This window comes from Ischnura elegans, chromosome X, assembly GCF_921293095.1.
Source record: "Ischnura elegans chromosome X, ioIscEleg1.1, whole genome shotgun sequence".
NCBI classification, from domain to species: Eukaryota; Metazoa; Arthropoda; class Insecta; order Odonata; family Coenagrionidae; genus Ischnura; species Ischnura elegans.
This window is the reverse complement of record NC_060259.1, coordinates 79,353,070-79,373,618: the sequence shown is the minus strand read 5'-3', so window position 1 is coordinate 79,373,618 and position 20,549 is coordinate 79,353,070. Positions and strand designations below refer to the sequence as shown.

The 20,549-nt window shown below is 40.0% G+C and overlaps 1 protein-coding gene across 1 annotated transcript in view; it reads right to left on the bottom strand.

The window, feature by feature from the left end:
* Positions 1 to 20,549, bottom strand: part of LOC124170876 (metal cation symporter ZIP14-like) — a 63,926-nt gene that overhangs the window by 7,272 nt on the left and 36,105 nt on the right. The window contains exons 2-4 of the mRNA XM_046549893.1: positions 4,184 to 4,343; positions 2,541 to 2,710; positions 250 to 369 (exon numbers count right to left, since the gene is read on the bottom strand). Coding sequence (XP_046405849.1) covers positions 250 to 369; positions 2,541 to 2,710; positions 4,184 to 4,343 — 450 coding nt within the window. The remainder of the gene's footprint in view (positions 1 to 249; positions 370 to 2,540; positions 2,711 to 4,183; positions 4,344 to 20,549) is intronic.

Sequence of the window (20,549 nt, the reverse complement as noted above, 5' to 3'; positions counted from 1 at the left end):
GAGGAATGACAAAAATGGGTCACTTTGTTATTTTTAGCACGTAAAAAACTCTATAACTATTCGATATTTTTTCTACCATAGGTTGTACGAGCGAATATCTACTTCTTCGCGCTCGAATTCGAAAATTAACGTAATCATTTGAAATACGGTTATCGCTTACGTAAGTACGGATTTACGTAAGTCGAGACATACGTAACTTGGGGTATGCCTGTATAACACAAAATGGACATCATTTTAATTTAAACTGACCTTTCTCTTTCCAGAAATAAGGGTTGTAAATACTCCAATGTTATAAAATAACCATATGCTACCCCAGCAAATTAATGCTTTGGTTATGTAATTCTCATCAAATTCCATCACTCCAAAACTCTGAAAAAAAAAAGTTTCGAGGATCAAAAATTCTCATATTCCTACCATAGTTCATCTCTTCTTACATGAAATACATTTTTTATAAGCTTTGCTCAATGAAAAGTGCCAATAATGAACAAATAATCGTATTATCATGTCCAAGCCTAATGCCTTCATGAAGTATAAATATTTATTTAGGTTGAGACTACATTTACTTTGAAAGCCTATTTCTGAATCGGTATGCTCCCAGAGAATTTTATATGGTAATATACTTGTAATGGTTGACATATTATCGTTTGAAGAGTAGCACATTTGTCTATGGACTAAAGGCTTGCCTGTTAACATCTGGGTGAAGCATTAAAATACCCCAACTAGAATCCTCTCTGTGGAATTTTGTAGTTGATCGAGGTTAGTACTAATCTCACCCACAAAAGCAAGCCTTTTTATCAATTCAGTGGATAAGTGGTAATTTTTGTGGTAGGTCAGTATTTTTTCCTCTGTATTGCAGTTTATTTAAGGATATTAGTATAATCTTGATCCCTCCTTGTGTAGATGGGCATTGGGGTTTGACTGATGGAATTTTTTTCAGTTTCTGAATCTGCAATAATCAAACTAATGTATGTACATATTTTAAAAAACATCTAGTGATATTAAATAGTAGTCATCCTCACAGCCTATCACTAGTAATCAGAGGTGAACAAAAGAAAGAGCTAAGTTTTTTGAGTGGAGCTTCCCCAGAATATGACTGATGGATAGATTTTTCATTAAAACATAGAGTGAACTCTTCATAGAATGGGTATTTACTTCATTTTTCTGCTATTATTTATGTTGGTCATTCCATTTATTTTGATTGTGTTTATTTTATATCTATGGGAAATTATTGCACTATAATCATTTTTCACCTAGAAAATAATTTTCTCTGAATACAGGCTATATGGTGGAGGATTAAATAAATCATAATCAGTCATATGGTGCCTTCAGTCTGGGGAAGAGTAATGATTTGCCCCGGTGCTCCTAAGCTTGCTTGCATGAAGGTATCATTGGCCTGGATCCTATTTGCTACATTGCCGGTTAACGAGATTTTCAAGGTACATCGAGAGGATTTTGGATAATGGAGGATGCATACAATGGTATCCTATAATATCTGAATTTCTCCATGTCATCTGAACACCTAGTCCATCTGCAGCATGCTGTAGTTTTACCTGAAATAATGTAGGTGTCCTCAATTTGAAGGTGGTGGGTAGTACAGAGTGACAATACTTTTGCTCTGTAACGGTCCAAGCAAGTACAATTCATATTAGAATGAACTGCCCTGTCATTTTGGCAATTTGTAGGATGTCATGATTAGGTATTTATCCTGTAGTTTTTTCTCTGCTATGACTTCTATCAGTTTATAGGTTATCATGTTTAGGATGCTTCATTGTTTCCTCTCCATTCTTGTTGCTGGCAGTTATTGTATCTTTTTATTGCTTCTCTTGGGGAGGGATAGATTAAGGCCATTGTTTAGGGGTAGGGATCTTGTTACTTTCCTTGCTAATATGGAGTACCCCTTATGGATAATGTATCCGAGGCCTGATATACTTAGACAAGTGGTTTTTATACACGGGCGTACTCAGAATCAAAACTAGGGGACGCAAAACTAGCTGTGGTCATTCAAGTTGTAACTTTTTTGCACAGAAAAGGATTTCAATGAAACCAAAATTTTAAGGAAATTATGGCAGCAATTTATTAGTTTTTATAATTATTCGCTTGAAAAATATTGATTTTTGTTTTAGTTCCATGTCTTACACTAATATCATTTTTTTAAAAAGGAGAATTAGTTCATAGCTTTTGTTTTAAACTACATTTATTTGGGTTTCTTTAGATTAAAAATTATTATTGCCTTAAATTTATTATTAGAAATTTATGGGAAATGTGTGGAAAAAAGTGTCTTATTTTGCATACTTTAAATAAGTGAGAAATATTTGGCCAATACATCTTATACTCTACACCTTGGGCTGCCTTTTCCATAGCTATCTGATTCCAACAGCTAACAGATGTAGCTGAACACTTCTTGAATTATATGATTATTTTTTCACCTGCTTTCAGGGGTAGCTCAAATTTTTGTCTAAAACAAATCCTCTGATAGAAATTGATAAGTGAAAGAAAATCACATACTTTACCACCATTATAAGTAGCAAAAACATAATTACCTCTGGTAGTAGTTGAAAAATAGATGTTGCTGATAGGGAGCCAAAAGCAAGTCCAATCAAAAAATTCATAACTTCGTTAAAGTAACCCTTGGTCATTATTGGATGTAAAATAATTCCTCCAATTCCAGAAAGGCTAATGAGGCCTGTGGATAAGAGTCCGTAGCCCCAAACTGCAAAGAAATTTTTTAATGCAAGGCAATGCATAAATAATTAACCAGAATATCATAACATAATGAATCAATTGGGAAATGACAAGTGGACACTTTATTTTAACCCTTTCGCGCCGAATGCCTCACCTGTGCGGCGAGGATTTTCTTCCCTAAACAACGAATGCCACACCAGTGCGTCCTGAATGTTCTTACCCTAACCAACGAATGCCGCGCCTGTGCGGCACAGGCCGAAAAAAGTGACCGTCGCGGACACAATAGACCCACGGACGCGGTCGCCCCTCACGATCCGCCTTAGTGCGAGCCCAGTCCCATCTTCGGCCGCTCAGGTCGACCCTTTACTATCCTCTCCACGCGGTCAACTACTGTTATTTGCAGTGTGTTTTCCAAAAAAATATTTGTTGCTTACTTTTGAAATTCAATGCTAGAAATGTATTCGTCTTTTTTTGCTGAACACATGGAAATTTCAAACAAAATTCTAACGTTAATCTCAACGGAGTTATAAAACAACTAGTGAATACATTAAATCCGTCTAAATCAACGTTAGAACTTCGTTTAAAATTTCTGCATGCTCAGAAAAAAACACAAAATTCATTTTGAATGTAAAAAAATCGGTGCGAGCAACAAATATTTTCATATATTTTGCATTAACATTTTAGCCTGTTGACCGCGAACTCGTGCTAGGAAGGGGCTTTTAATCCTTCGAGGGTCTGTGACAGAGGCCGAGGAAAGGGATCGGCGCCTTCTGAGTTGGGTCCAAAAATAGTTAGGGAGGGAACCACTGCCTTCAGTTGACGTGAAAACGCTTCGTACAAGGGAGTAAATAAAACTTTCAAGAGACTCGTATTGAGGAAGAATTTCCCTGAACCAAGGACCGTCGCGAAAGGGTTAATCTTTTTCATAGAGATAAGGATAATTATAGTTAGTCACATTTTCGCTTAGTAAACAGTAATGTACTGTGAAAAGCACTCGTAATGATGTGTAAAATTTGGGGCATAGGCAATAAACATCTTTTGAACATGGATTCTTATGACCATTGAATTTCTAATGATAATTCTTGAATCTATGGTTGTGGATTAAAATACTATTTTCTGAGGTCTTGGTACATCAAAGTTAATTTCATGTATTTGAGGCTTACTGAATGCTAACTTATGAAATGAAATTACACTTATGGGGTACAATAAATTATTTAAAAATTCAAAATGTAAATTCATGCGATCAAGTACTTAATTTTATATCTTGGGAATGAAATTCCATGTACTAATTCTTAATAATTTTTGACGTCTTTTGTGTTAACTGGCAAGATGATATCGTTAGTAGAATTGGTGATCCTAGGTGAAAAATTCATGCAACCCGCAGCACATGAGGCTAAATTCCCCTATACAGATTCTCCGTTGTACTAAACGAAGAATAATGGATGCTTTTACTTTTGTAAATTAGAGACTCCAGTGTAAATTAATGACATAGTGTACTCACCCTCAATAGGTGTTGGCCTCTCAGATGAATCATTTGTTCTACTCTCCACATGATCGCCATCAAGGTAGAACAACAGCATATCACAGTCTTTGTTAGCATTGCTCATTGAATCATTCTGGCTATCATAATCTTCTCCAGAGAGGGATTTCATGCGGTCACACTGGAAAAAAATTAGATTGCTTTGATAGAAGTCCTGTGAAATTGAGATAATTCTACCAAGTCTTTATAAAATGAACATGGAATTTGAAAGGTAGTAATATTTAAGGTGGCTCTTCAATGAAAGTTTTTATTTCACCAGCTAAACAAATAATGTTAAAAATAATTGATGAATATCGTAAGTCCAATTGTCCACGTGCATCAGGCCTTGATGCAATACCGCTTAGAGGTATTGCATACCACCAAGGCACCACGGAAAGCAGTGAACTTCCCCACCCTCAAAACAGCAGCTTTATTCCGCCTCTGGTGCACGTTAAAATCAGCTTTTTTGCAATAGGCAAACTGCAAATTACATTTGCATTTCATCTAATTCTGCAGGAAATCACCCAATGGAGATGTTTTTTTTCCTGTTAATTCAAGCCAGAAATGCTGAGGGAAGCCACAGATAGATGAGATTTCTTGATTATTGTAATTGCTTGTTTTGTTTATGTTCCTCGATTATCACATTTCTTTATTAAAGTATACTGGGACTAGCCACGGTGATAACTTTTTACGGAGTCACCCTCAATGCACAAATAGTGCGAAAAATCATTAGGCGAATGATTTTTCCTTTGTGGATTTTTCGCACATTTCTTTAGATTACGGAACCAGCTACAGCATAGTCGAGCAACTTCCCTATTCTCTTTGTCCTACCTTGATTATTTTTTGTTAGACCCCAGGAAAAAGTCTATGACTTTTTGTTAAAGGGGGAATTTTGGATTTATTATTGCAAATCATCTCCTATTTTGTTAAATATAACGTGTATTAAAGACATTTTAGAACTTTTTTATGTGCCGAGATGTTTCCGAAAAATAAACTTTTCCATTTGCCGAAATCACAAGTCAACATTTAAATGTTTTGCCAGAATGAGAGTTTTTCAACTAATGCTCCAAGAAGCAGAGGGAATTATTAAAAAATGTAAGCTCGCATTGGCATGAAAGTTGTTCGCTGAAATCAAAAGTCTAGTAATTCCAGAAAAAAATTAACACTTTCAAAATTGATAAGTGATTTAAGGATTTATTAATTTAATTTATTAGTCTTTATAGGTGAGTTGCCCATATTTCCCACGATTACATCATTAGATTTATATATATATATATATATATTAAACTAAAATATAAAGCAACATAAAAATACATGAGAATTAACACAAATACACTAAACTCAATGAAGAAACCGACAAAATATCATCGTACTAATAAAAATATTACAATCTTATATGAATTATAAATATTAAAATATAACTCAATACACCCATAGACAATACGATAGAATATTCTTAAAAATGGCTGCTAAAAATATGGCAACATGATAAGTTTACATTAATCTATTAAAGTAGAACTACATTGATAAAGCTATTCTCGAATGGGGGCCCTCTGCATGCGTTGTAGTGGCCTAGTGGAGGCAAAGGAAGTTCTGTCCCTTGTAAAGAGAGGCGATCGGTAAGGATCGTGGATGCTGGCACTTGTGCAAAAAAACGAACGGCAAGCGGGCTGAACTTATATTCCATACGTTGAAATCGTTATGTTATGCTGTAAAAATGCCGAATTACATGCAATTGCCCCTGCTCCTGCTTTAAAATGTTATTCGTCGGAAATCTGGGAAAAATACTGAAGAAAAAATTTGAAATGAATGGTGATACCTATAACCGAACCCCGACCCTCCGCACCGTAATCCCTTACACAATGGCCAAGGTAAACTGTCGTGTTGATACATATAAGAGAGGGAGAGAGATCCCTTGAGTTCTAATGATAGGCGTTTAAACTTATAACTCGCATAACAATGAACGAGCCCGTGATTTCGAGGTAGGATTTAAATTGTAAACAATATTTCGTTTCATTCACCTGAGTGAAGCCAATTGTGCAAAATCACTGATGTTTTCTGTGGAGCAAATGAAAACAAGTTGATTGTGTGTAGGGATGCCGACTTACAAAAATATTGGGGGGGCCCAACTGGGGATCTTACCCCGGGAAATTTTATAATTAGTAAGTTTTAAGTTTTTTAAGCATTTTAGAATAGTCACATGATCAACATTAGAACCCTGATAACTCGAATCTCGATATCTGGACACTGGGGAAAATCGACAAGCCTGACACATTTTTTCCTCACACCCAAAACGAATTTTGAGGGGGCTCGGGCCCCTTTAGGCCCCATGGAGTCAGCGCCACTGATTGTGTGAGGAAACAACCTACTCTACGAAAAATGCTTGGCGATTAACCATTTTCTGTTCACCTATGACTAGTTTACTTCGGATGAGCCCCAGTTTACTCCTTGCATTTATTTATCACGATAATATTCAACTATTATTTTCTAGAAGTGAGAGCATGCGTCGATATTGGAATGTATGAAATGCTCCTCGCGCAAATCGGGAATCCAATGCAAACATTTTCTCCGCATTTAATTTGATAGGTCCTTAAAATAGGGTAGTTTCCTTAATCAAAGAAAACGAAAGGCATTGATTGCGATTCTTTACCCACCATGAGTGTATTCATAATATACAAATTATATTGTTTTAGAAATTCCAATTTAGACGAATGTCAATGATCAATTTTAACCTCATTTGAAAAAGTCCAGATTGGCGCTCATGCGATGCCACTCCAGGTGAGAGGTTACCAATGCATGCATGTGGCACAGAGCTCAGGGAAACATTTCTTAATAATCACCTATTAAAGTTGCCTATGGTTGGAAAGTTTCCTTCCTTTGATAGGGTGTTAATAATCCTTATGTAAGCCAAGTGCTACCTGCTAGCAGCCTGCATCGTATCGGCGCTCATAGCTTGGCACTAAGGTGGCCTCACAAGGCGGCAGCTGGAACCAGAATGGCGTCAAACGGGCTTTTCCCAACATTCATAATTATCCGTCACCTTTCGCGCGCTTGGAAACTTTCTCTTTTCATTTAATCGCGAAAAATAGGTTTCGTCATTTAAAAAACTAAAAGCGTGAAATACGTACTCGAGGAGTAATAATCTTTCGATTTAGGCAATTAAAAAAAAAGTAAACCACCCTATTATATGATAAAACTTCGCGGGGTCGCTTGTAGAAAAAAATTGCTTTGCACGTATGCGTAGAGAAAAAACTGTGATATTTTTCCCATAGATAGAATTTTATTATCGGACTATATTTCTCGCAATCACACCGGTGGTTGGCCTCTTCGATTCGTTTACGTGTGCATATTGAACATGAATTCTTAAAGGTAAATTTTATATCACGTAAACTTAAGATATTGTGCGGGCTGGGAAATGAAGTGAAATTGCGACAGAATAAAGTGATTTTAAAACGGAATTAGCATCGGAGGCGAAAGGGAAAATTGGACCTCAGCGCATCCTGTTTCACAGTGTTTCCATTGGAAAAGCTGCCGTACCGATCGGTTGGGAGATACATAAATATGGCTCCAGAGTGGAACCTGTCAAACAGGGACAATATCTTAAAATATTTCTCGTCGTAATTATTTCCTCCGGGTATTTAGTGAAACTCTGTACCGATATGATTCGTCATTTTTCCATGGTATCATTGTTATTTAGAAGAGGTGGCCGACAGCTGAGGTCGAATGCGCTGCGAGAGAAGGGTAGGTAAGGAAGGGTGGAGAGAAACCCGGCGTCGGCATTAGCCTAGTCTCATCGGAAGGCGCCATGGGGACCACGGCTTAACGTCCCATCCGCTGGACGAAGTGCTGCACTTAAAGTGCCCATCACAAATCACTGAAGCAGGGATTGGGCAGCCTCGGATAAATCTCTGCCACCGCCAGGATTTGAACCCGAACCATCTAGGTGGGAAGCCAGCACACTAGCCACCATACCAACCTGATACCCTAATACTTCCACTCCTCCACCTTATTCTCTAACCCATTCCATCTTGTCTTCTACGACGAACTGCATGAAAAACATCGAACCATCATAATAGGATAGTTTCCTTCATTAAAGAAAACGAAAGGCATTGATTGCGATTCGTTACCCACCATTAGTGTATTCATAATATACAAATTATTTGGTTATAGAAATCCCAGTTTAGACGAATGGCAATGATCAATTTTAACCTCATTTGAAAGAGGCCAAATTGGCACCCCTGCGATGCCACTCCACGTGACGTCACAGGGACCTAGTTACTATACGAGTAGATAGGATTTTTACGTCGTCTGAGATGACCAATGCATGCATGAGGCACATAGCTCAGGGACACATCTCTTAATAATCACCTATTAAAACTGGCTGAGGTCGGAAAGTTTTCTTCGTTTGATAAGGTATTAATAATCCTTATTTAAGCCAAGCACTACCTGCTAGCAGGGTACTCTGCTACCTGCTAGCAGCCTGCGTCGTATCAGCGCTCAAAGCCTCGCCCCAAGGTCACATCACTTGCGGCAGCGGGAACCAGAACGACGTCACACGGGGTTTTCCCAGCATTCATACTTAGCCGTCGCGCTTTCGCGCGCTTTAAAATTTTCACTTTTCATTTAATCGCAAAAAATAGATATCGTCAATTAGAAATCTAAAAGCGTGAAATACGTTCTCCAGGAGTAATAATCTTTCGATTTAGGCAATAAAAAAATAACAGGAAACCACCCTATTATCCCATTGGACCGGATCATCCAATTTTAATTGTTTTAAGTGTACTTCGATCTCCCTTGATTCCTTTGACTTCTTACTCTTTTGCTCAATTTTTCTCAAGCAGAGGAGTATGCTCCTTTATCGAGTCCCGCTACTCGTGTACGCATTCTGCATTATTTGGCGGCACTCTTATCACAAACGCTAGTCCTTCCTTTTCCATAAAATTGCTCCTTCCACTCGTATCAGTGCAAAACTTTAGTATCCTGGGGTATCCTTAATCTGCTCCCACGCAATACATTGATGTCGTTCATAAACTTTTTAGCAGGCATTCCTCCTTTCAGGGGCCTTATAGAAGGATATAAATTAAATGCTGGCTGATGGCCTGATTACACGATGCATTAACCCGTGCGAGTTAATGTCTGAATGTATGAACGCGTGAATGAACACGAAAATGCACCGTGTAACCACCCAACTTGTGCGAATGCATGAACAGAAAATAGAACCTGTTCTATTTTGGTTCATGCATTCGCAGGGGCGCAGCCAGGAATTAAGGCTGGGGAGGTTTAGGTGCAACTAATACCGGGGTGTGTGGGGGTATGGAATACCCACCAGGATAAGCGGCAGGTGCGAGATTAATAAATTGCGGAATTTTAAAGATAAACGGTTCAAAATGGTGAGTTTTACGGCTTTCTGAGGGATAATTTGTTAATCCTTACGCTATTCCAGTAGGGATATCAATGAAATTAAGTAAAACGGGTTAAATTAAAAAATTTCTATGAGCTCTGGGGGGTTTGGGGGGTGGGGGTTTATCCCCCAAAACCCCCCTCGCTGCGCCACTACGCATTCGCACATGTCCCGTTCCGGTCCACAAAAGTCATTCACGCAAACAGACGTGCGTGTTAATGCACCGTGTAACCAGGCCTTAAGATTGTGGATTGCTGTGTAGCTCTGTATGGAGGCGTAGAGATCATCCAGCTTTACACTGCAGGGTCGGATTAAAGTCGTTGTATAGGGAAGGCTCGATAGTTTTCGCGGGCCCTTGGTGGTATACAATATCTCTCGGATTATGTGTTTGCTTGCGGAATAGTGGCTTATAAATATTCTCCATTGTTTGTTGAGCTAAATATAAGCTTGAAATAAAAACTTGCATTGGAGAGCCACCTTAATGAATCACATCTCATTTTTCCTGGATTAAGTGATGTATCCCTCCCCACCCCTCTTAATCTGGCCCTGTTAGTGTGTGCCTCTGCAAGAAACTTCGTAATGTCCGGCGATGATATTCAATACTTCTCCTCACGCATCCAAAAAAAGTGCTAAGAATGAGATACCGCCATTTTGTTTAAAATATTTGGTAAAAAATGCAAAAAGCAAGTTCAATACTCTTTAACGAAGACAACAGTTCCATGAAATAATATCAGGTCTCATCTCTTAGAAAGGTTCAGAAAGGACATGATTACTGGTTTACGATGTAAAAATTACCTTGGGGAGTTTTTTTTTGCTGCGAAATTTGGCATCATCGATGTATTTTATTAAAGAGTACGGTATTATTTAAACATTATCGCATACACAAGTCATTTAAGAATGTTCATGGGAAATTCCAGCCACCTGGTTTGAAAAAAACCTTTGACCTTTGGCCAACTTATTTTTATTTCAGCCCAATGTGCGTTGTGCTCACGCGTTCTCGCTTCAATAGACACCTAGCCGACGCGCTTCTCGCCTTGCCGTAGTCAGTTGTTCGGTGACTTGGACTTCAGTCATGTAAACAGCGGATGCGTTGCTAGGACATACTATTGGTCACAACACCAACACTTTTTCATGAGGAATCATGTGAATTTATCTCTGTACCACTAAAATCACACACCTCATGAGTCGTGGTACATACATGTAATCGAGACAAGTTGCCCAAAGCTATGCCATGTATGGTCTTCTCAGGTGAAAATATGAACAACGTGACGTCAGTGGTTCAGGTAAATTGGTCGGTATGGTATGGCATATGGAGGAGGCGACCGACAGCTCAGGTCATTTGTGCCATGAGGGAAGGTTATGGAAGGAAGGGTGGAGAGAAACCCGGCGTCGGCATTAGCCTGCTCTCAACAAAAGGCGCCAAGGGGACCACGGCTTAACGTCCCATCCGACGACGGAGTGTTATCCTTCAAATGTCCTCCACACAACATTCAAGCAGGGATCGGGCAGTCACTGAAAATTCTCTGCCACTGCCGGGGTTTGAACCCGAGTCTGCCGGGTGGGAAGCCAACACTCTTACCACCACACCAACCCGATCCCCTTATGGGAAATTCATCATTGATATTAGTTCAATGGTTAATTGTATAGAAGGACATGGTCAAGGTCATATCTTCTTAGGTATATGGTCGAAGACCTAGGAACTCCGGTAGCGGTCTATCTGGCCGCCTTTTTTCGTGCAAACGCCTTCTGTCACCACGTGACGTCGCAGGGACCTAGTTTCTACACGAGTAGATAGGATTTTTACATCGTCTGAGATTACCAATGCATGCATAAGGCACAGAGCTCAGGGAAACATCTCTTAATAATCGCGTATTAAAATTGCCTATAGTCGGAAAGTTTCCGTCGTTTGATAGGGTATTAATAATCCTCATTTAAGCCAAGCGCTACCTGCTAGCAGCCTGCATCGCAGCGAAGCACATACCCTCGCCCCAAGGTCACCTCACACGGCGACAATGAGACAGTGGGAACCAGAATGACGTCACACGGGGTTTTCCCAGCATTCATTCTTAGCCGTCGCGTTTTCGCGCGCTTGAAAATTTTCACTGTTCATATAATCGCGAAAAAACAGATATCATCATTTAAAAATCTAAAAGCGTGAAATACGTACTCCAGGAGTAATAATCTTTCGATTTAGGCAATAAAAATATAATAGGAAACCACCCAATTGAGTTAATGGTGAACCCGATATTGAATTTGAACTATCTATGTGTGAAAAAATCGCTGTGGTCCATTGAGCGTATCCTTGACAACGCGCAAATATTGACGTCAGGCATAGAAGGGGAAGTCACCTTTTCTTTTTTCCCAAATCAGGTCAAACCCATGGAGGTATTTTTAGGTACAGAAATTTTCAACGAATGCGTTTGAGGTACCTACGCGAAGTATATGCTTTTTGGGGGAGCGGGATAGCCTATTGCGGGGGTCTCCTAACTTGTCAATGTAAGGGTCACATTATATATTTCCTACATTTATATTTGCCGAAGGAATAAAAAGAACAAATCAGTGCCAGTAATCGAATTTCCAGAGCATAAACCTGGAAGCGTTAAAAATATCATGTTGGAAAATATCAGGGTAAACTAAATATTCGGGATGGACGGATCCAGGTTTTTTTTCGGATTCGGATCGGATCCTTGATTTTCGGAGCCGGATCTTTCGGATCGGATATTTTCGGATCCAAATGCATTTTCAAATTCCTGGCGCTGAGATTCCCCCGATGATTGTTTAATCTCTTGGGAAGAGTCACACTATCTGGCAGTCGTATTTTTCCTGTTTTATTTTCTACGGCTGAAATTCTCCCACGTAACCTCTGCGAGAGCTTTCAAACAAAACGGCTCATGAGTAGGACAAGAATCGCATGCGACGGCGCATTCCAAGATAGAATCGGAACTCTTTCCACCCTTATTTTTGCACCCTTTCCACCCTTTTCCACCCTTAGTTGCATTCACTGAAGCTATTATTTAAAATTTCCGCGACTTTGGATCCGATGTATCCGATGAAGGGCAATATCCGCGGATATTTGTATTCGAGGTAGCCGATTCGACCATCCCTATATTATAATTCCCGCCTTTAGTTTTATTAAACCAAATTAGTGTGACGAATGATACTATAGTTTTGTCTTCAAAATTAATTAAAATCAAGTTCCATATTAGTTGAGCCAATTGTAAGAATTGATGTCAAATGACCATCAGACAAATTTGCTCGATAGTTACATTTCACATAGCTCTGAATAATTCCCCTGCTTTGAATAATTCAGCGATGCCGGTCGTACGATAGTTATTTTTAAGGCCAACACACAGAGAATAATTTGGTGGGCCGGATGAAATTATGTGTCGGCCGGATGTGGCCCGAAGGCCATAGTTTCGAGACCCCAGGCTTAGTGGGTAGAGCACTTGCCTGCTGATCGAGGGGTGCTGGGATCAAATCCCCGGCGAAGACTTCCGACACCCCTAAGATTTCCCCCCAAAGATAAGACACCCCCAAAAAAATCTTCGAAGTGCAAGATGGCCCAGGGAAAGTAAACAGTCCCCCTACCCGGAATACGTGAAATTCGCACGCCCGTAAATTAGTTTGGGGTGAGTTCTACCCTCAGCTATCCAAACCAGCCTTCGGGTCGAATCACTGAGTGTGCGCGCGATGCTTTTTACGAACCCAGTGATGAAATAATGTTAGCTTTGGTATGTGAGGGTAAGGCTCACTTCGGACTAAGCTACGGGGTAAAGTTTAGTTTTTCAGGTGGGGAGGGTATTTCCCTTCCCTGGGCCACCTCGCACGATGAAGATTTTCATTTGGTTTTTCCGAAGGTTATCCTACCATTTTGGGTTCATTGGTTTCTCTCACGATTAGCAGGAAGATTTTTCGGGTTTCCCACCGGCTGGTAATACTGACGGTTCAAGGATTAGGTCCTCTATCATCATTATTGTGGAATATTTTATGGTTATTTTACCTTGAAGACGATAGTGGACTTCCCTCGAAACGTTAGTATCCAACGAAATTACCAAGCGGTAGGGAACGCGATTAGTCTTCATACTAGCCAGGCCGAGAAAAAGTTAAACTCTTAAACAAGTGAAGTACGCAGTCACGGGGATGGGTGCAAAGTTATGTGCACCAAGGATGAAGCTCGCCGTGAAAAAATAGTTGGCTTAGCCGGCATTCGTACCCGGATCTATCAATTGCCGCCCAGGCTTGTTAGCCTATTATATCACCGAGCCATCTTCTGAGAGCGAAATTCGGGATGGATTTTAACGAGCTAGGAGTTGACGTTACTAGTCCACTCTGTGGCGCATGCGACGGAAGTTGCGCTCTTAACCGGGATTCGAACCCGGATGTATCAATTGCTAGTCAGGCTTGTCAGCCAATCCCTCAAGCAATCTTCTTAAGGCCGCTATACACGGTGAATGATCATGCGAATGATCATGCTGAAAGATCACGTGATCATTCACAGGATCATGCGAGCAAAATAGAACATGTTCTAATTTGCACTGAATGATCATGGGCATGAAGATTCATTCGCGAATTGGTACGTTATACACGGTGAATGATCATGCGCATGATCATGCTGAATGATCATGCGAATGAAATCATTCGCCGTGTATAGCGGCCTTTAGAGCGAAATTGACGATGGGCTTTAACGAGCTAGGTGTTGACGTCACAAGTCCACTCTGCGGCTCATGCAATAGGAATTGTGCTTACTAAGTCACTGTCGGAGAAATAAACCCTAATTTTGTCGCTATTTGGCGACGATGAATTTCAAAGCCCTGCATGCAACATCTTCCCACTGTTTTTGCCACTTCAACGCGCCCAGAACTTCCTCTCTTCCAACCTTAAGGCCGTTTTACACGGGGCACGGAATGGCGCAGGTTAGAGCTGCATTAATTCCTAAAATAGCGTGGAATTGCGCGAATGCATGAACGAAATAAGAACAGGGGCTATATTGCCGTCTCGCATCCACGCATTCTCGCATGCGTTCTAGCAATTCACCGCTTTACATGACGCAATTTTGATTGCGCCTTCGCACGTACGTCAGATTGCGCAATTCCGTGTACCGTGTAAAACGGCCTCTACACAGTGTATAGCTTCCTGTCCCTTGAGCGGGGGTTCATAACCTCCTGACTCCCCGTGTATCCGCCGCTGCTCTTGCCACTGAATGAGCTTTCCTCCTTCATGCGGTCAAGACAGACGACGAAGGTTATCCAGTCAGAGGCCAAATGCAGTGACACGTGTGATAGGGAGGTCATTCAGAACTTTCCAATAACCCCGTCATATCGACGACTCTAATCATAGCAAACGCACCTCACCCCTCCTATCATGGTACAATGTGGTCAGCACTGTTATCAAGCGGCAGCGATTTCAGATACCGCTGGAATTCTTTTATCGCTCCAACTCCTAATCATCGTCTGAATCCCGAAATGACAATCAGATCAGTTGTATCGGCAATCTCAGCGTTCTGTTGCGGAAAAAAATGTTCCTTTGCTTTGTGAAAACGGCATTGAAAATTCGAACGTGACGAAAAGAAGTGATGCCTCGTAGATAAGCGCTTTATATTTAGTAATTTTTTTTTCAATCGAAGACATTTCAGTTTTTTCGCAAATTCGTAAGTCTTGAATTTTTAGTGTCCAGTGAGCTTCTAACGTGTCTGGAGGTCGTTATCTTTTATTAGACGTAACAATCATGAAGAGATTACAGCACTTTTGATTTTTAATTCTTTCGTCGTCAACATGAATTTTAAAGGCAGAAGCATTTCGTTGAAAAAATCTTGAAACTTTTTTTTTCCTGACGCCGATATGCATTGACACAATATTGTTGGATACTCGTGTTGAGCTTGGAGAGCAATTTTATAGCGCTTCTTTACCACCATATAATCCGATTTCACGCACAGAAGAAAGCATAACGGCGGGAACAGCTTTAAAATCTTTTAGGTACTGCTGAAAGTGGGGAAAATAATCTCCTCTCTGCAGCTCAAAGCTATTCATTTGGGGTTAAAATCCGAGGTTCGAGGTTACGATGCCAGTAGAATTTTCAGGGAAGGAGGAATTCGTATTCCTAAGTGCATTATGGATTTGACGAATAAGGCTTACAATTTTAATCTTGCGTCTTTTCTTATGTTTTACCTTTTTGTTTCAAAATCATTTCAAATTTCATTATGAATAAACTTCGTTTTGGGTGCTTTCTGCGTCACTTTTTTTGTCACTTACTCTGACGTTTCCCCTGGAATGCTGAAGGCTTCTTCAGATTGAAAATTTGGCACAAAAATATATGGAAAATACCCGAAAAACATAGTATATTTAGTATCCGTGGTCCTCGAAAGCTTCTACCAATTAGAGAATCATTTCATTCATAATATTTTTGAAATGAGTTACGGTATTTACCACAGAACATGAATTTTATTATTTAAAATTGATATGGCTTTTGCAGGATTAAGTGCATAATTCGTATTCCAGTCTCTCTTGGAGAGGTGAAAGAGTTATTACCTTGGAAGCCGAATTACCATCGATGGACGAAGCAAAAAAAAAGTCAGTAAAATAGCGCAGAAAAAAAGAGGACTTTTTTTTTACTAAAACAGGAATCTTCTTACAGCTGACAGTATAAGCATAGAAGTAAGGAAACAATTCATCAATATGGAGCAAGTTTCTCCATAGAAGCGAGGCTATGACGTTGACAGCAGCAGAGAAGTCAAGAGGGGAAGCATTCGAAAAGTGGTGCTACCGAAGAATGATGAAGATAAAATGGACCGATTGAGTAACTATCGAGGAAATGCAAAGATGAGTGGGAGAAAAGAGAAGTCTTCTAAAAACCTTAAGTAGAAGACGGGACAACTTAGTTGGCCACATTATAAATTATCATGGCCTGATGAAAACGATCGTAGAAGGACAGGTGGACGGGAAGAAGGGCCAGGAACGGCCCCGAATGAGATACATAGGACCAGTGGCGGATACATAAGGGGGAGTATGCCCCCCCCTTGCGGGGCCGCCCACGTAGCCTAAAATTACAGAACCAAAATTGTAACTAGTTTTTTTATCATAAGAAGGCATTGCCTTCTATATGCGTACTATCTGTTTAAATAAACCTTTCTTAAACTTTGCATATGGCATACTTTTTTTTATTACGATAGGTGTAAAGGTAGCTCAAGATAACACTTGCGCCCCCCTTGTGTTTTTCTGTATCCGCTACTGCATAGGACAGGTTATAAAGGATGTAAAAGAGAAGAAGTACGTTGGTATGATAAGGCTAGTGGAAAGGAGAGAGGAATGGAGAGCTGCGTCAAACCTATCTTAGGACTGTTGACTGATGATGATGATTGTGGAAAAGCCCAATACACCATTTTAGTACAAACTTCCCAGTCAGCACAACAATTGTGGCCACAATGTGGCTGTACTGTGGCCTTAGTGGGTTGCCATTATGGCCCCATAATGGTTTTGACCCCCGGCCATAGCGTGGCCCGCCATAATGTGGCTCAAGTATGGAAAATACACTTCCATTATATCAATTGAATCAACCAACTTCCATTTTAATAACCTACCAACTAACCTGTATCAATAGCAACCGTCAGGGGCGCAGCTAGGAATGAAGGCTAGGGGTGGTTTTAGGCGCAACTATTACTTACGGGTGTGGGGTATTGCATACCCGCCAGGGTAAGCAGGAGTTGCGGGGGCCCTCCTCCAGGAAAATTTGAAGAATAATGGTTCAAAATGGCGAGTTTTATGGCTTTCTGAGGGATATTTGATCAATCTCATCACTATTCTATAAGAAATACTGATCCAAAAAAGTAAAATGGATAAAACTTAAAAATTTCTCTGAGCTCTGGGGGGGGGGGGGGGGTTATCCCCCAAACCCCCCCCTCGCTGCGCCACTGGCAACCGTAATATACTTATGTTTACAAATGTTTGGTTTGCCAATCTGTGGCCTTCCTGAGACGATCCACAGTGTGGCCATAGTTTGGCATGTTTGGCAAGCCAAACGATGGCTTGCCGCATGGCAACCACAGTCTGGCCATAATATGGCAAGCTGTGGCTAGCCATAGCCATAGCTGCCACGGGTAAACCACAATTAGGCCACAGTATGGCCATAATTGTTGTGTTGACTGGGTTCTTTCTTTCCTTTTAGAAGGTTTTGCAAAAAATTTTAATGAAAGAAATTAACAACCCTTGATAAAAAACGAAATGGCGGAGCAAGTTTTAAGCCAATTTTCTGTATATAATGGTGAAGATAAAACGGATCGTCCGTGTAAGTAATGAGGATTTGCTAAGACGAGTGGAAGAAAAGAAAAACCTCTAAAAAAAACCTTAAGGAGAAAATGGGACCACTTAGTTGGCCACATTATGGGGCGTGATGGCCCGATGAAAACAATCGTAGAAGGACCAGGGTCGGATTTACCCAAATTACACCATAGGCACCTCTCCATTGAGCGCTCCTCCGCACTTGAGCCCCCCCTCCCCGATTTTTATGATAAGACATAGCCACTCGCATGAGGTGACAGAAGGCGCCCCTTGGACTGCGACGCCCCTAGGCACGTGCCTATTTTGCATTACGGTAAATCCGGCCCTGAGAAGGACAGGTGGTAAGGCAACGGACGGAAAGTTACGCCTTAAACAATCAATTAATAATTGCTTTATAAGACCACAGTATCTTAAATCTCCAAAGTTAAAACAAAAAAAAAATAGAAAATTCATTGAAAAAATCCGCATGTACATACATTGGTGTACTTCCCCGGTGTAGTTTGAATAAAGAAAATATATTTATAACCAGCCGTCGTTATGCTTATTAATGTTTTTTAAATTTTCATTATTTTATTACCGTAATCTAAATATAATTATTAAAATCAGTTCAGTCCGCTGTTGATTAATAAATGGTGTAACTAAACTTTTCAGTGATTAATAGGCGGTACGAAGTTCGCCGTCTCAGCTAGTAAAGTATGTAAAAGAGAAAAAATACGTTGGTGTGGAAAGGCTAGCGGAAAGGATAGAGGAATGGAGAGCTGCGTCAAAACATCCTAGGTTTGTTGACTAATGATGATGATTATTATCATCTCTCTTGATCAGGGGCGCAGCTAAGAATTAAGTTTAGGGGGGGGGGTTTAGGCGCAACTTCTACTTTGGGGAGTGGGGGTATTGCATACCCGCCAGGGTAAGTAGGAGTTGCGGGGGCTCTCCTCCAGAAAATGTTCAAGAATAATGGTTCAAAATGGTGAGTTTTACGGCTTTCTGAGGGGTATTTGATTAATCCTATCACTATTCTATAAGTAATTCTTATCCAATGAAGTAAAATGGATTAAACTTAAAAATTTCTGGGAGCTCTGGGGGGGTTTTATCCCCCAAAACCCTTTCCCCCCCTCGCTGCGCCACTGCTCTTGATGGCCCTTGTACAAATCAGTCGCCTCATTAAATTTAACTCGTGCACCTAGCCGATGAAAAGCTCTCCATCACTGATTCAAAGACTTTTCTTTCTTAGAGAAGCGTATCACCCTAAAAAACTAACATGATACATTTTCAGGGTAAGGATGGTGGGAGTGGTGACTACAAAGTAGGGTGATCGTGCTTATCGCAACCATTCTTTATAAATTTTGATGACTTGTAAATTACCTTTCGTCGGTCATTATATTTCGTGAGTACGAGCGGAAAAGCACGTGCGATACAATTTGAATGATAAAACAGTGAGTGATACCGTATCAAAACAACACTTTTGTGTACATCTTATCCCATTATTGACGAGAAGAATGAAAAGCAGTTATATCTGTGTCTCAACTCAGCCGATAATATGTGACGCTGTTGCCAAGTCACTGGACCAATATTCACTTTTTGATCGCCCTTCTACAATTCAAGTACGTCTATAGTACCGCGTTTTCAAGCTTGAGAAAGCAATTGAGAATGAAGAGTATTGCATCGTGAAATGTTTCTATTTTAACTGAACTTGGGGATTCTAATTGGGGGAGAATTATGGGAATTTTAATGTGAGAATCAGTGTAATAAATAGTATAAATTACATTTTGTCGCTGTACCGGCAAAATTGGTCGATTAATTCTCCTCGTTTAATGGCACTCTTTTGGCAGGGTCATTTCACAGTTTTTATTCAATAATCCTGGCAAACTTGGTTCATCAATTAGTTCTCATAAAATTATGAGCCAATGGGATTTGTGTTCCTTTTACCAACTACGTTCATCGTCTACATTTCAGGCAACAGTTGACGATGATGACCTGAAGATAGAAATTAAGACCATGATATCAATTTCTTCAATACTTTTTATGATTAAGACCTGATCAAGCTGTCAAACACAACGAAGCGTTGGCTACGAAAATATTTTAAACCTTTTTATTTCACTTTGACTAACCGCTCGACAGTAATGCTTAGTGTTCATTACATTGTTTATATAATCGCTAATTGTTTCTTTGCATAAAATACTTTAGTAAACATTTGGAGTAGGTATTATTATTTCTACTATATTAATGTAAGTCATATTAATTCCAACTATTAGCACTATTTGATGGTTACTTATTGCACAATCCTGTTTTCTTTCTTTGGGCGTATATTGAGTCATTAAACCCTCCCGTTAATTTTCATGGCTAATTTCTTATGTTTCGTGAATTCTTACCTGGTTTAGGCATTTAGGCTCTGGTTCAAAGACAGCTAATGGATGCCGCGGTTACACTCAGGTATTAATCTAGTGACGACCTATTAGCTACGCACCCTCTTTCTTTAGCTATCTGGTCTTCTTGCATGGAAGGTGCTGAATTAAGCGGCTCATAAATGTACTTTTACGGTTTGAGAAATGATTTTACATCATCATCATCACTGGTCAACAATCCTAGGATTGGTTTGACGCAGCTCTCCACTCAGTTCTCCTATCAGCTAATCTTTTCACTCCTACGTATTTCTTCTCTTTCACATCTCTCTTTACTT